The sequence below is a fragment of the Antedon bifida genome, chromosome 11 (assembly GCF_963402885.1).
Source record: "Antedon bifida chromosome 11, ecAntBifi1.1, whole genome shotgun sequence".
Taxonomy (NCBI): domain Eukaryota; kingdom Metazoa; phylum Echinodermata; class Crinoidea; order Comatulida; family Antedonidae; genus Antedon; species Antedon bifida.
The window spans coordinates 18885158-18903110 of record NC_136236.1 but is presented as its reverse complement, the minus strand read 5'-3'; the positions used below and the strand labels follow the sequence as shown (position 1 = coordinate 18903110).

Genomic DNA, 17953 nt, shown 5'->3' with positions numbered 1-17953 from the left:
TGCAGAAACATGATTTGTATGAAGCAAAATTTGAGGACATTCAGACCAAGTATGGAGAAACAGCATTGCTATTTAGCAAAAGTCCATATATGGAACACATTAAACCACTTTTAAAACAATTGGATCTTAAACAATATCTTATTGAGGTAAATGCTTAGGACATTCAGACCAAGTATGGTAATACAGCATTGCTATTAGAGGCTTTCTGCGATGAAAACTGCAACAAGTTGACAACCTCACACTAAGTGACCACATGATGCTTACTTTTATTAATTTCATTGTGATCCTCGCCAGAAGCTGCCATTGGTGTATAAGGGAACACATTAAACCACTTTTAAAACAATTGGATCTCAAACAATATCTTGTTAATCTTCATTCAATCATATTGAGATCCCAAATAAGGATCATTTGTCAATATCTTATTGAGGTAAATGCTTAGGATATCCAGAACAAGTATGGTAATACAGCATTGCTATTAGAGGCTTTCTGGGATGAAAACTGCAACAAGTGGACAACCTCACACTCAGTGACCAAATGATGCTTACTTTTATTAATTTCATTGTGGTCCTCGCCAGAAGCTGCCATTGGTGTATAAGGGAACACATTAAACCACTTTAGCAAAATTACAAAGGATCTCAAACAATATCTTGTTAATCTTTGTTCATTCAATCATATTGAGATTCCAAATAAGGATCATTTGTCAATATCTTATTGAGGTAAATGCTTAGGATATCCAGAACAAGAATGGCAATACAGCATTGTTATTAGCTGCTTTCTGCGATGAAAACTGCAACAAGTTGACAACCTCACACTAAGTGACCACATGATGCTTACTTTTATTAATTTCATTGTGGTCCTCGCCAGAAGCTGCCATTGGTGTATAAGGGAACACATTAAACCACTTTAGCAAAATTACAAAGGATCTCAAACAATACCTTGTTAATCTTTGTTCATTCAATGATATTGAGATTCCAAATAAGGATCATTTGTCAATATCTTATTGAGGTAAATGCTTAGGACATTCAGAACAAGAATGGCAATATAGCATTGTTATTAGCTGCTTTCTGCAATGATACCAGTACTTGTAGAGCATTACTACAATCAGGAGCAAATGTTAACACGCAAAATAATGTATAACTATATACCGTATGCATCAAAACATCTCTTCTAAGAAAGATAAATTGTCCCCTCAAATTATCACTGAATGGTCAAAACTTGTGTGTCAAGTTTTTTCGATTACTTTAAAGAGAATCCAGCAACACCAAACCGTTCTCTTGCTGGACAAGAACTGCAACAAGTTGGCAACCTCACACTCAGTGACCACATGATGCTTGCTTTTATTAATTTCATTGTGGCCTTCGCCAGAAGTTAAAACTGGACTTTGCCATTGAAGTATAGAGTAAAAGGGTGGAACCGTTCAGTCAAGTTGGCGATTGTTAAACAAGCCAACAAATAGATTGCCCTGACCAACCAAAAAGTCCATAATTATATGGAACACATTAAACCACTTTAGCAAAATTACAAAGGATCTCAAACAATATCTTGTTAATCTTTGTTCATTCAATCATATTGAGATTCCAAATAAGGATCATTTGTCAATATCTTATTGAGGTAAATGCTTAGGATATCCAGAACAAGAATGGCAATACAGCATTGTTATTAGCTGCTTTCTGGGATGAAAACTGCAACAACTAGAAGTTAACTTTTGCCATGGTCTATCATCCTAAATCATCATGCACAGATAATAGAGATATGGACACAATAGAGAGAAAAATGCTTCTAATTGGTCAAATAAGTATCAATATTCACAGAGGAACAAAGACTGATTGTAGACTGAAAGAAGAGCTGTATAACTTACAAAATTGATAACATTACATTATGTAAGCAAGGATTTATCTTCATACATTGGTAAGATGAGTGTGAGGTTTTTTTAAATAAATAATTAACAATGTTTTTATTAATAACAACATCATTTGATTATCATTAAAAGTTTCGTTTATTAACTTTCAATGTTTTACAGATCATACAGGCTGTCGGTTTGAGAATTACACAACCTTCCTAAAAATATGGAAAAGGTTTATCGCGCATATCACAAAACCAAAGTCAGATTTGGGCTGGATCTGTCAGGCTGCCAGAAGCAAAGTGTACCAATCGCCAAATGCAACCAAAGAACAGAAAAGCTAAATTTGATGTTTTTAAACAACGGTACCGAAGAAGCTTGGTTAGCAGTCTTAATGACATTATTAATGTGATGGAGAACAACTCCAAACAAGGCTTGCAAATTGCGGAGGTTTTGAGATAACAATGGCAAAGGAAGGTGATCGCAAAAAAATGATTGTTGTACATTACGCGCCATGTAAAGTTCAGATGTTATCAATATTCTCCTTTTTTTATTTGATTTGTATAGTACATTTTTAACAAAATGCTTAATTTGAATATTTCTATCATAATTTAGGCTACAACTTTCAAACCAAGTTTTTTTTCACTCGACCACGCGATATTACTGTACATTATCTTCTCTTATTGGACCCCGAACGAAGTCTCATTGAAGTACCGGCCACCGAACCAATACCGGCCTCCGAACCAAGTAACTTCGACTTAACTATCGCAGCGGCAGCGACCGGTGATGTAAACACACAGGATACCGCAGAGGGATTGGAGACCGTAGAGACGACACAGAACTTAGACTTAGAAATTGTTTGTTGAAAACATTGTACGTAGGCACTAATCATTCAATGTCTGTGAAGCTAGTTCCTAGTTCATTATTTAAAAATAATTATATAAACAGTAACAACTTTTAGAACTAAAGAACTAAACATAAGTGCGATTTCAGTGAAAAAGATCATACTCCATACTTTTTGTTTTTGGTCAAACAATGGTCCCATACGAGAGGTTTAACATTAATTAGTTATGTAATAGTGACGCAATGACGAAAATTTGAGAAACTTTCCCATATCCATGCATTTAAATACCAACGAGAGAAGCTTGACATGGTATCTGGCGCTGTATTAGCTGCGGCCTTGTACAGTGTTTATTTTCCACTGGAAGAAAAGGGGGCGGAGTTGGCGTTTTGCATCGATCCTCTCTTCATTGTAAAAGGAATGAGATGTCTCCAGTTTTCAATTCATTCGAGGCCATTCATGTAACTGTCAAGTCTGATTCGCAATCAGTGCATATAGTCAACATTTACCGTCCTCCTGGTTTTTCTCATTCATACTTTTTCAATGATTTTCAGATGTTATTGACAGAGGTTATGCTACTACCATCTGATGTAATTATATGTGGTGATCTTAACATTCATATTGAGATCCCAAATAAGGATCACTTGTCAATATCTTATTGAGGTAAATGCTTAGGACATTCAGAACAAGTATGGCAATACAGCATTGCTATTAGAGGCTTTCTGGGATGAAAACTTCAACAAGTTGACAACCTCACTAGAAGTTAACTTTTCGCATGATCTATGATCCTAAATCATCATGCACAGATAATGGAGATGGACACAATAGAGAGAAAAATGTTTCTAATTGTTCAAATAAGTGTCAATATCCACAGAGGAACAAAGACTGTATAACTGATAACATTACATTATGTAAGCAAGGATTTATCTTCATACATTGGTAAGATGAGTTTGAGGTTTTTTTACAACAATAATTAACAATGTCTTGTAGCACTTTTATTGGATTTAAGAGAGAACAAAAGCGGGCAGAAGAAAGTTCAAAGAAAAACTTTAATGACTTTATACAAAATCCTAATTTCAAAAGAATTGATCACTTATTTAAAGTGGACAAGGAGAGAGAGTAGGTGGTATAGCCGTACAGTTATACGAATTGAGAAAGAAAATACAAACAAACGAAACCTCAAAACTGATCTTGAAATGTACCCTCTTCTGCACAATCTTGCTAAAGGAGAACTTGAGCATTGTCAGCATACTTAACTTTTGTTTTCAAATATCATTGCAATATAGTCACTGCGTTTCTAAGGGATCTAACTCTGCTATTTCATATTTGGATTACTCAAAGCCTACACAAAAGGGATGTCTCACTGAACTGTTCAGGGCTAAACAAAAACAAATACATGTTGCGGTATCTTGTGTGGAGATGTATTACAGGTCAATATGACTCCATTAGGCTACACTTCTTAGTATCCGGATGTTGTTTTCAAACAACAGGATAGAAGTCTTAATGACATTGTTAATGTGACGGGAAAACAAATCTAAACAAAGCACTAACATTGCAAGAGAAGTTGGATGGGAAGATGGTAGAGTGAATGTACCAACATTGAACTGGCAAGAAGTTCTGTCTGTCTTTCTGTGAAAGTATTTCTGTCCGTTGCCAGGCATCAAGTCACCACATGAGGCAATTATAAAATTATTAAAGCTAAGTTTCTTCTTTCACTCAGTTTGTTTAAATAAAAAATTACACCTTCCAGTCAATACGACTCCATTAGGCTACACTTCTTAGTAGCCGGATGCTGTTTTCAAACAACAGGATAGAAGTCTTAATGACATTGTTAATGTGATGGGAAAACAAATCTAAACAAAGCACTAACATTGCAAGAGAAGTTGGATGGGAAGATGGTAGAGTGAATGTACCAACATTGAACTGGCAAGAAGTTCTGTCTGTCTTTCTGTGAAAGTATTTCTGTCCATTGCCAGGCATCAAGTCACCACATGAGGCAATTATAAAATTATTAAAGCTAAGTTTCTTCTTTCACTCAGTTTGTTTAAATAAAAAATTACACCTTCCAGTCAATACGACTCCATTAGGCTACACTTCTTAGTAGCCGGATGTTGTTTTCCAACAACAGGATAGAAGTCTTAATGACATTGTTAATGTGATGGGAAAACAAATCTAAACAAAGCATTAACATTGCAAGAGAAGTTGGATGGGAAGATGGTAGAGTGAATGTACCATCATTGAACTGGCAAGAAGTTCTGTCTTTCTGTGAAAGTATTTCTGTCCGTTGCCAGGCATCAAGTCACCACATGAGGCAATTATAAAATTATTAAAGCTAAGTTTCTTCTTTCACTCAGTTTGTTTAAATAAAAAATTACACCTTCCAGTCAATAAGACTCCATTAGGCTACACTTCTTAGTAGCCGGATGTTGTTTTCAAACAACAGGATAGAAGTCTTAATGACATTGTTAATGTGATGGGAAAACAAATCTAAACAAAGCACTAACATTGCAAGAGAAGTTGGATGGGAAGATGGTAGAGTGAATGTACCATCATTGAACTGGCAAGAAGTTCTGTCTTTCTGTGAAAACAACAGGATAGAAGTCTTAATGACATTGTTAATGTGATGGGAAAACAAATCTAAACAAAGCACTAACATTGCAAGAGAAGTTGGATGGGAAGATGGTAGAGTGAATGTACCAACATTGAACTGGCAAGAAGTTCTGTCTTTCTGTGAAAACAACAGGATAGAAGTCTTAATGACATTGTTAATGTGATGGGAAAACCAATCTAAACAAAGCACTAACATTGCAAGAGAAGTTGGATGGGAAGATGGTAGAGTGAATGTACCATCATTGAACTGGCAAGAAGTTCTGTCTTTCTGTGAAAGTATTTCTGTCCGTTGCCAGGCATTAAGTCACCACATGAGGCAATTATAAAATTATTAAAGCTAAGTTTCTTCTTTCACTCAGTTTGTTTAAATAAAAAATTACACCTTCCAGTTTATTAACAAACAAAATCAAATGATAATTTCAGATTCAGTAAGGATGAACCAGGCGTCATTTACTACACTAAAGAGTATATTAACCAAGAGGAGAAACACTTTCAGCTGTTAAAGAACCCCAATCAGCTTCCCATTGGAGAATGCGAAATAATCACCAGGTATGACACCAGCGAGACAGTGGTACCTCTATGAAAAATAATGGAGTTTTGTACTGTGGCAACCCGGGATAATGCTGCGCCTCTTCCGACTGAGGATGAAGTTACAACATAAGCGTCAACTTCAAATGTTGCAGAACAGTAAAATGTATCCACAAAAAAAAGAGAAAGGTATAAAAAAAAATGTACACATTGTATACTTTAAAAATTCAGGAAAGAAAAATTATATTAACTATCAATTATGATATTAATTATTAATAATTAAGTGTTATCACTTGTGAGCATTATCCTCAATTCATCAAAAACCATACCAAAAATATACATACATCCAATCATAACCTTTCAATATTTCAAAACAGAATCACATCAATATAATCATCTATCTTGCACAATGCAAGGTGGGAAGGAATTGGGGATAAATTAAAAGATTTTGTATTTATACATGTTACAATGTTCATCACTATATAGTGATGAATGTACTTATGAATTATAATAAGAGTCTAAGAAGTACCTGTTGCTGAAGAAGATGGTACTCTTTAGAGAAAGACCAAGAGAAGATGAGGGAGTGGATATTGCAAGGTAATTTATATATCCCCAGTATCAAAAGCTGTGCGTTTACTAGACAATTTCACATCATTTCTGCATCATTTTACTGCATCACGATGCAGAAATATTTCCACAGTATGATCAGGAAAAGTCTACGCACAGTTCACAGAATCTTTTTTTAGATAATATAGTTAGGTATAAACCCTTATCCTCTACAGATATTATTTTCTTATTAAACAAATTATTATATTTGTATTATAATTATTGTTATAATTGAATGTATTTGATAAAGATGTAATGAAAACCGAATTGAATCAAGTCTACTACTAATCACACCCATTGTGTTTTCAAATAACGTTGACCCAGAGCAGGCAGCAAATACTGAAATATCTTCAACAACAACCCACCAAGAAATTGGAATGGCATTGCACGTTGAATTTGGAAACAAGTTAAGAAGTTTAAAATACTGTTCAAGTTTTAACCAGTAAACTTAATAACCAGTAAACTTAATATTTTGTTTATAGATAAACTACCTTACAGATGAAGTGATAACAAAGAAGAAAGGACCAAGTATGGTGTTATAGTTATTTTAATGTTTTATATTTTTAGTATGTACACACAATGCTTTCTCTTTTACAAACTTTGACATCCGAGGACAAGGTTATAGTACACGGAACCTCATTACAAGTGAAAGAAGTGGATAAGTTCACACATTCTTTAGTTGTGAATACTGAATGCCAAAAGATTTCTATAACAGATGTAGAAATAGAAAATGGATGCAACAGGTATTTATTTTTTTGTCATTAAAATTTGATTTTTTAATTTTTTTGTAATTCAGAAAATTAGGATTAATATTAATTATGCACTTTTTTCTTATTATTGTTGTGTTTTATAATATTGGAATTTCCTGATAAAAATAAATGTTGTTTTACAGTTTCAATATCCTGTTAATATATTTGTAACTTAAATAATTATTTTACTGCAAAAATAATTAGGCAACCACGACAATAGACAATAGATCAAAGAATTAAGTCTTGATTAGATGTAAAATCAATTACTGTCAATCTAAGACTATTTTGTTTACCCTACATAAGCAAAGTTCAATCCACCAATAATAATGGTTGTGCATTGGAAGGAAGTGAACTGTTATTTTAAAATTGAATCATACGCTGATGAAATGCTCGGATTTGAAGTTGACTATACAAGGTAAAATAATCTGCTTGAAAAAAATTGAAAATAAGCCTTAAAATTGCAAAAAAATGTAATAGTATGATTGTTTATGAACAATTAGAAATTACCATTACATTAACAAAATATCATTTTTTTCCTTCAGATAAAGGGTTGCGACACAATTTTGGCAATTACGAAGCTTGATATATTCAACAGGCAAATGCAAGGTGCTCTAATCATTAATGATGTGCTAGATCATCAATCGACAGTCATTGCTCCAGTTGACAGGTTAGAGAAAAAAATCCAACAAATGTTTCAGCAACGGACAAACATTTCTTAAACAATGTAAAACCATCAGCAAAACAACAAATGCTGAATAACCTGAATAATTTAAGTTATAGATGTCAGTATCGAAAGTTACAGGTTTACTAAGATCAGAGATTAAAACCGTTTTAAACAGAAGACTTAGGGCAATAAATAAACCGTTTGTGCTACGATAACTTCAGCAGACAGAATAAGAATAATGATGATACACAGGAATACATAAATAACTACAGGTACAAGAAACTATTAATTTTTATTTGATATTGTGTTTTTGCGAATTAGATATTATTTAAAGGGTAATGTGTTTAAGCGCTTCGGTTCGTTACATTTGTATCAAATACCATGTTTTCTGTTCATTATGATTATTTAAATTACACTTTTATTGCTGTAAAAGAAATATATATACTGTTGATACAGAATAAATGGTACGTCTAGTACGGCAAAGAACTAAAAATAAGCCATTCCCCCCAAGGCTTCTTTTTCAGACTTCCTTGTGGCGTATTCAAGAGGACAACCACCAAGTACCAAGTAGTACCATTGCCAAGCAATTGGTCAACAATCATTTTAATAGCCTAGGCCCTTATAAAATACAGTAATAATAGTACACCAACTCCTGGCCTACATGAAAATTTAATAGAAAGAATCTTGGTTGACAACAAATTGCAAAATATGCAACCACATGAAAGAAATGTTTCAATTCTTCTGGACAAAATAAAGGTGAAATCCGGACTTGTTTACAATAGCCATACAGGACAGCTTTGCTGACATCGGTGATGTTGTTAATGAGATGAAAGACTTTGAGCGCAAATGCAGAAATGGTAACACAGAACATGCGACAATAGCCACCCATATGCTTGTGTTGATGGTGCATGGTATCTGCAGCACTATACATGCACTAATCGCCTGCGACAATAGCCACCCATGTGCTTGTGTTGATGGTGCATGGTATCTGCAGCACTATACATGCACTAATCGCCTATTATCCAACAGAAGGAATTGCAAGGTGATCACTTTTATGTTAAAAAAACACATTCTTAGGACCACCACAAAGATTTACACATTCTGGAATGATGATCAACAAAAAGGAAGCCCGATGGTCTGATAACACATGCATTGCTGCGGAGAACGTGTACAGAAAACAAAAAATCACCAGTATCATTAACATATTCAAATGGCCATTTCTAAAATACTGAGACTTATGATTGAAGAGTAAATCCTATAACAGCTTTGTGATTTGTAAGAATTAATTGGATGGTTAGGTTCAGTTGGATTTTTTTCTTGGAATTCTTTACCTGAATCGGTTGTTTCTGCTAGACTCATTAACCCTTAAACTTGTTTTAAAACAAAATATAATATATTTAAATTGTTTTTCGAGCATTACCGGATGATGAGTGTGTGTTATTGTTATGGCTCACAATACACGATCAACTGTACAATTATGTTGGTACTGTAAATAATTGCTTTGTGGCACTGCACTTTACGTTGATACATACATAGGCCGGAGTACACTTACACGCCTACTAAACTAAGCTTAAAATAAGATAGTATATTGCTTAGCTTCCATACATTGCTATGACCCACGATTTTTCTTCTTCTTGAGCTTACAGAAAATCTGTATAAAACATTTTCTTTTTTAACATCAAATGAAACAATCTGGTATTCTACAGCAGTGGTTTGTTGCGTTGCACGGCATAAGACCAAAATCTTTTGGTCAAAAGGGCGCTCATTAGTCATAAAACATGTTACAACTCACCAGCAACTCTAATAGAAAAGAATTTGGGACCCAAATGAAAATTCTGTTTCCTGTGGACTGTAGATATAAAATATAGAAATAAAAAACAACATAACCTTAAGAAAAACAGTAGAATCTTTACTTTGGGGCACCTCTATTCAAGAGACACCTCTATTAAGATTACATCTCTATTCAAGAGACACTTTCAAAGAAATATACGTTCTTATATTACAGGAGGGCAAGGGTTAGATATTAGAAGAAATTTTGTCAGACCCAAAGGTGTAAAGGTAAAGGTATTTATATTTATCCTCAAGCTTAACTGGAAACTGAGGAAATTTGGATTAGGCCCTCCACGGACCCACGGCAGCCAGCAGTGCAGCGCCTACCAGATCAGCACACCGGGAGACGATCCCCCACTCTTTTCGAATAGTGTACCAAGTTCTTTAACGATCAACGGCTTTACATCCCATCCATTCAGGTGTCCCCTGAATAGAGGTTTCTACTGTATTTTGTTCCTTTAGAATGATATAAAAAACAATCTAATAGTACATGGAACCATTCTGACGATATGTCAAACATTTCAGCCATTAGTAATACAATAATCAATCAGTACACATGTGATGATGATCACAGTATTTGTCATGATACTGGACAAACTGTAGATACAGTACCGAGAACAAGAATCAAGAAGCTCTGAACTCACCTTTTTGTTTCCTCTTCGCAGGCTTCTTTTTCAGCGACCCCAACGGTTGGTAAAGATTGTCCGTTTTAATTGAACATGATGCGTTTGTTGAAACATCAGGAACTCTCAACAAATCAGACAGTCTATCAAAGTAATGTTATGTTGTCTTGTAAATCGGTTAGTACAGTCAACATTTTCATTTACATACCTCTTGGTCTGGGAGGTGTTCGTAAATGAGCAGGTTCGGAAAAAAGTGCCTTAAAATCGTTAATTAAACACCAAAAAGATCGACATTTCTGCTTTTTGTTACGCTCATTCTCTGTCCAAAGATGGAAATTTCCTCGTTTATTTTTTTTATTGCATATTTTGATACACTGTAAATTATGAACCTATTATTAAAGTTTAAATATTAAGTCCGGTCTGGGCCGCATATGTTTTACCATTTGAAAGCTGCTACTATCTAGTGTTGACAGCATGCAGCATGGGGACTGACAACAAAAGTTTTACAATATTAATAACTGAGAGTCAAGTGTTTTTTATTGTAAACAAACCTTTCTTCATTCAAGGTTCGGTAAAATCTATTACCTCTTTATACAGGCAATTTTGCCTCGTTCATTTGCCTCAATGCTACTAGAATTCTTACCTCTCAATGATGTCTTCTTCACTACATTTCATTGGTATAACATTTGCTTTCACCTGCCATGGTTTCAGATACCCAATAAAGTCACGAATCTAGAAACAATATTATTTCATCCGAATAAAATAAGGCATAAAATCTCCAAACTGCCCAGTATTCATTTTTAAGTAGTGATTTGTATGATATACCATGTTTGGCAGACATCCTACCATTAGACCACTACGGCTTTAATGGTGCAAAACTACACCAGAAATTATATAAAAGCATGGAGATGGAAACCTGAAAAGCGAGGAATAGTTGGACGTCCAAGGACTACGTGGAGAAGAAAAAGGTTAGAAATCTTGGAACAAAGCCAACAAGTTACCAAAAACAGAAGGAGGAGCTGTAAGAGTATACTTAGATGACAGTAATAAATTACACCACCAGTTTGGGAAATTGATATGATCCTATACATCACATCTCTTTGTTATCAAGTTGCATATTTTTCATCAGCCTTTTTAAAATGTCATTTAGTAATGCAAATCAAACAATATAAATCACTAAAGAATGTGTGTATTTGGACCTAAAACAAATTTCGCCAATTAGACATTTTTGACTAAAACAGAGTGGACTGTATAAGAAAATTTAATTGGTAATATTTTATAAATCATTACAAAGCTTACTTCACTGTAGGAAGAATGAAATGAAAAGCACAATCTGTAATATGAATCATCGATTTTCCTGCACAAAAAAAACACAATTTATTATTTGCAATGAATGTAACTAAACTCATACCTATTATATTAAAATATTATCGGTTATTATTAAAAAATAGTAAATAGTGGACTTTTGATTTGGGACGGAAGACAAGGGGTGGCTGAAGAGTCAACACACTGTGGCAGGGACCTGTACCATACCTTTCGTTGGTAAATGTATTTTGATTTTGAGACACAAGCAGCAATGATTGTCTTTATAGACCTATGGTGTACATGGATTAGGTTCAACTGTTTGACCATGGGGTGATTGAGCATCGAACCCTTGCCATAAGGCTATGGATTACGGTTCCATTGTTTTAAGCTCTTGGCCACTCACTCGTTAGACTTTGACTCACTTAGCATTAGACTTACTTAAGAATGTCCTCAGGTTGGGCATTGCTTGTAAACCACATTGTGCTGGGCTTGATGACTATCGTATTACCAGTGTCGGCTACATTGCAGGTGGTATAACCACATGCATGTAGTTGTGTGCTTGTACCATCTGATGTCATGTGACTGGCTAACTCTGACACGGTCTGATAATGCATCATCATGTATGAAGACACATGAACCTGGAAAGAGCAAGATAAAGGGCATGTCATATTATAATTCCAGTAACATTGAGGAAGTTGATATGTATAATATTAATTGATGTTTTTTGTCAATACAGTTTGTTAGGCAGGATAGTTAGATGCTTACATCATTATGAAACTTAATGGCAAGATTCCGTTTTCAGGCTTTTTTTCCTGTTCTGTTTTCTTAAGCCTTGTCTACACTATCAAACTTTATGTGACAAAAAAATGTGATGTGCCCGTATATGGACATGATGATGTCATTACACTACCATATTTGGGCACATCACACTTTTTTGTCAAACTAGTTTGATAGTGTAGACAAAGCTTTAGTCAATTTGTTGGCTAGTTAGGTTCTTTGTCATTTAGGAAAGAAAGTAATATTTCTCCACAGAAGATTGGCGATACTTGGTATGTCTATCATATCTATCCTATCTTCAAGTGATGCGATTGTGAATTGTTTCTTCAGTACATATCGGTCTTCTACTATAGGTACGTCTGTATATAAAATGTAGGTGTTATATTTATTTTGTTTTCTTGTTTATAAAAATTCAATATCTTTACCTTCATATTGAATGCTTTGCTCAGTTCGACAAATAAATACTCATAGCCGTACTTTGCTCTGCACACCATTTTCACATGGTTTTCTTCACTTTTCGATATATGCCTGAAAGAAAGAATGTATAATACTAGCTGCCAAGAAATTGGGCTTAATTTATTAACACGATTACTAAAAGGTTACTTTTTTTTTCTATTTTACCTGCCCACAAGATCCAGTAAACAGTCAAGTGATTGTTCCTATTGGGAAATAAATAAGAAAAAGTAAATTACAATTTTTATATTCAAACCCACTCTTAAAAAACGGAGGAGAATGCAACATCATGCCCTCACCAACTTTTAAATAAAGTTATAATACAGATAATGTCAAGTTTTGATTTTAAATATTAAACTTGATAAGCATGCATCCGACAATTGAACATTTTTCACATAAATAAATCTATCATCATTCTCAAAATCATTACAATACTAATAATCCAAACTTGTTGTACAAAGAATCATAACCCATTACTTTACACAGACTATTACAGAGAAATAATTGTTTGTATTTTTCTCAGGCAAATTGCATTTGAGATAGGCATATACAACTTACCCTGCTTGGAATATGCATAGCCATTGGAGTACAAAATGTTGTGTCTGCATAGATACATTTTATGTCTTTTATACTGTGAAATTAAATACAAAAAAGTGTTAAACCATTAAGTATACAAGAAATGAAATGTAAAGCTTCTTTTCCACTAGGTGATTCAGATAATCACTGTTTGATAAAGTTCAAATTTGACAAAGTTCAAATTTTCTCTAAGAGTGCAAACAAGATGTTAATTGGGTCCTGTGTAGGTTTGTACAATAAAAACTTTGCTAAACTACAGATGCTTCAAAAGTGGATAGTGTATAAAACTTTAAAACACTATAGATGGTGCTATATTTTTTTAAACATTGAAATCTTGGGTATTAAGAGTTTGTCGTAAACAGCAGGGATTTGTTTCCTGGTGTGCTGATCATGCACTGTGGCTCAGAATTTAATTAATTTAATTCAATAGGCTTAATTGTCTGATTCTAATGTCCATGTTATGAAAAAAAATAGTTTAGGCAACATGTTTACCTTGAACCAGAATGTAGATGAGATATGAGGGCAGCATCACCTTTACTTAAGCGAAAATCACCAGTATACAAAACTATACCATTGACTCCTTCAAACAAAAACCTACAAGAAAAATCAATAAAAGTATTGTAAAATATTAAGTTCACTATGAAATGTAAATGTTGGGGAATCAGCCAAGCAGGCTGATTTGCGCTATGGATCCATTTATGTCATACAACTGTTGTCTGTGCTCAAATAGCCGAGATAAACCAGTACACCAGGGTTACCCGTACTCTTTCGAAAGATGAACTGGTATCTCTATGGTGCACAGGACGCAGATGTGTAAACTGGACCTCCAGTTTAAAGTCCTTGTCCGAGAAAACTTGTTCTAACACCATAACCATGGCCATAGTTTATTAATTCCCATTTACATATCAATTCAAAATACGGCTTTACCACGGTGAAAAACCGGTTCTCGTCAGATCACCGAAGTTAGGCAACGTTGGGCCTGGTTAGAGCTTGGATGGGAGGCCATCTGGGAATATCGGGTGCTGTATATGGAGCTGGGGTCCCGTTAGGCATTTGAAATCAGCACTGCTTACTCTTATGGCAGCCCCTGCATCAGTCTAGTATCTGCCTCAGACATATTGGCTTATGTCTTCCTCTGGTCAATGTGGGCACTGGACGAGAGAAGTCCTTGATCAATGTTAGGGCCAATCAAGGTGCTTTAAACAGTCCTGGCTTTGTTTGTATCAAACCTGTTAGTGGCGGTAATTATCGCTGTTGGTTTCGATTGAATAAAAAAAAAATAAATAAATAAATAAAATACTTGTGGAACCTGAAGTTCAGAATTCAATAAAATTAAAACTTACATGACTGAGCCAGGACAATGGCCTGCTGGTAGTAAAGTAACAATCAATGACTCATTCTAAAAAAAAAAAAATAGAAATATTGAAAACCTTTATATTTTGTACACATCAGTAATAAATATATCATTGGATAATAGTTTTAGTTGTTAATGTGTAAAGCTCTGTCTACACTATCAAACATGTGATGCACCCATGGACATGATGATGTCATATCACTACCATATTTGGGCACATCACACTTATTTTGTCAAAGGAAGACATAGTTTTTTGTTTACACTGTGGCTAACCCCAATTCAATTCAGTGAACAACTCTAATAATATAGGGAAAACTTTATTAGATCTCAAAGGCATCCCATTAATAGGGGATGCTACTGTATTAAAAGAAAAAGTACCTTTGAGTAATTTTCAGTGACAACAGATGTTGGCTGGTTAATAGGGAGGCATTCAATGTGTGGTTGCAAGTGTTCAAATCTGTCATCTTTTAACAATAGCAGTTTTGTCACCGACGAGCAGTATAGTTTTACATCAGGAGAACTGTACATTATAAATAACAACTTTTAAAATATATTAACTAACAATTAAATATTTTAAAAGTTAGTCAACTAATCAACTTCAAGTATGAATGAAAGTATCATTGAGGTCATAGATTGGTTTAGAGAGCAACAGTAACTATACAATCAGCAAAGTGATGGCCATAGGACTGGTCAATATCGTCACTCTTGTCAAATTTATTGTAACTGCAGTTACTGCACACCTGCAAATATTTTACAAGCGTTTTTGGGTAATAAATAGGGATATATTCATAATTTTTCACTTCATGAAATTATTTTTACCATCGCACTCATAAACATTCATTATTTGTATTCTGCTTAGATACATATATTTTCTAGTAGTGTACTTGATGAAACAAATTTTCAAATTTAATAATCAAAAAATCTTACAAAATCAAAGATTGAACTTTTAGCCACCATGGTTAAGACCAGGTAAGTTCTACTAGATCCTGCACTGGTCTTGGTTTTATAACCCTGAATGACTGTAGTCGGCGGTCGGATAGCGATTTTTTTTTCGTACTTCCTAAATATAACTCTCTAAATAATCTCAATCTCTCACTATACAGTAAAGTAAACAGAAATTGCTAATTGTATTCAAACCCCATACTGTACATCGACATGCAAAGTCCATAGTCTAATCTATTCGACTACACAGACGGGTCGATGGAAAGCATTTGCATTATCGAATTGTCAATTCTTATGTCACACCTTATGGACATGACTAATGAATATTCATGTTTATTTTGTGACGTTTCATGAGGGGTCCGGATAGGACTTTTCCAATCAATGCTTAATTCTAGTTTATTTTTTAGTCTGTAATGTATTTTTTTTTACCCTTTTTTCAATCTTTTAGAAAAGGTACTTGATCCTAACCCTACCATATGATCTGAAAGAAAAAAATGAAACGTAGGCCTAGTTTAGTTAATGTGTATGTGTATTATTATTACTAACATCATTTGTGATTATAGAAGAAAACCCTGTCCCCTTTGCTCTGGTAGGTATCTGGTGTGTTTAGTAGGACCCGCTTCTTCTGAGTAATTTACTCATCTTTTGCCAACTTTATATTCCACATAATATAGGGTAGATGTACCAGACCTCGGCAGGTTGTATTTATAATAGTTATAATTAATTAAATAATTGATACTTGTTATATATCTTAACGTATAATATACTTTATTTATAGGTGGTAAATATAAACCACCGATCGTTTACTAGACAACAGCGAAACATGTCTGCCAGTAGCCATAAAAACCATTACTCCATGATAAAAACTGAAACCTGAAAACCGGAAGTGACATTTCAGCAAAATAGACCAATGAGCTAACACGTGACTGTTCCATTTAAAGTTCCAGGGCATGAAAAATTACACACGAGTGACACGTCTGGGATTGAAATAGGCTCCTACTGTATTGTAGCAACATTCCAGAATATTTCATTTTCAAACCAATGAAAAAATATAGGGTTTATGAGGGGTTTAAGATGTTTGGTTGATAATGAATGATATGTGCCAGACTTCGGCAACTAACGGAAATAACTAATTAAATAAAATTGTTTGCAATGTTGTTTATTAAATTTTATTCAAAATATAATTGTTGGTAAAATAAAGTTAATATTGCTGTTTTTTGACTCATTTATTTCACATCTGGCCATGGATGGCCTAGCCTAGCTAGACCTGCTATTTCATCGACGAACGATTGCGCAATCGGTCGCGCGTAATTTCAGGGCTTGCTTGGGCAGCGTATGCCGAGGATTGGCACACACATGCCGAGGTTTGGTACATAAATAAAAAACACACTTTTTATTATTGTTTGTAAATTATAAATATTTATTTGATAATTCACACTGTATTTACTACTTAGGCCTATATAGATACTAAAAACTCTACCAAAAAATATTTTGTGATGCTTCTAAAATATACACGTAAATAACGGAATTCCCCTGTAACCTGCCGAGGTCTGGTACATCTACCTAGGCTAATAGCAAGTAAAATATTTAGGCCAAGAATACTGAGATAGGCCTGTCTGGGTGGGGTCGCCGACCACCACTAAATATGACATGCTGGTGATTGAGAAGCCTGAGCCTTATTAAATTATACAAAGCCTGACTTGACATATAAAATACAGATTCTACATAGACTATGCGGCGCTACTACTACACTTTCGCACCTAAAACTGGGTTAGCCTAGGCTTACCTGTGTGAGCATGCGATAGGAAGTATGCAGTGGCCTTCATGTTCAAGGCGCCCACAAATCTGTCGATAACCACGTGTGGATATTCGGCCATTATTCCTCCGAACGTACTCATAACGAATACGTATAATACGTTATGCGCAATTTGAAAGACTTAATTAACTACTTGACGAAGTTGGATACGTTCTCTGTTCATTTTAAATCTCGGATCCCTTCTTTAGATTGTGCCGCGAACCTAGGCCCTACTAGGCCTACTGCTTATCAAATATCACCACACTTCACAACTCCTCTCTCTACTCCCCGACCGCCACTCTGGACTGGCATACGCAAATCGCAAACGCAACGCATGATAAAAATGTTTGTTGAATTGTTGCGTCACGTGCATGCCAAAAATTACATGCTGCCACCAACCGGCTGCGGCCGATATACGGAGCGCCATTTATGCCTTTATTAACTTCCGAAATAGAAATAG

At 34.7% G+C, this 17953-nt stretch overlaps 2 protein-coding genes and 1 pseudogene across 3 annotated transcripts in view; 1 reads left to right on the top strand and 2 right to left on the bottom strand.

Moving 5' to 3' along the window:
- Positions 1-17683, bottom strand: part of LOC144855250 (protein artemis-like) — a 61749-nt gene extending 44066 nt beyond the window's left edge. The window contains exons 1-12 of the mRNA XM_078713054.1: positions 17485-17683; positions 16128-16179; positions 15135-15276; positions 14746-14801; positions 13895-13996; positions 13385-13457; positions 12995-13032; positions 12799-12901; positions 12035-12234; positions 11591-11648; positions 10935-11023; positions 10313-10434 (exon numbers count right to left, since the gene is read on the bottom strand). Coding sequence (XP_078569180.1) covers positions 10313-10434; positions 10935-11023; positions 11591-11648; positions 12035-12234; positions 12799-12901; positions 12995-13032; positions 13385-13457; positions 13895-13996; positions 14746-14801; positions 15135-15276; positions 16128-16179; positions 17485-17596 — 1147 coding nt within the window. The 5' untranslated portion in view covers positions 17597-17683. The remainder of the gene's footprint in view (positions 1-10312; positions 10435-10934; positions 11024-11590; positions 11649-12034; positions 12235-12798; positions 12902-12994; positions 13033-13384; positions 13458-13894; positions 13997-14745; positions 14802-15134; positions 15277-16127; positions 16180-17484) is intronic.
- The window catches only part of LOC144856524 (inhibitor of growth protein 3-like), a 141231-nt gene that overhangs the window by 88731 nt on the left and 34547 nt on the right, over positions 1-17953 (bottom strand). The window lies entirely within an intron of this gene.
- LOC144856590 (5S ribosomal RNA) lies at positions 14316-14433 on the top strand (annotated as a pseudogene).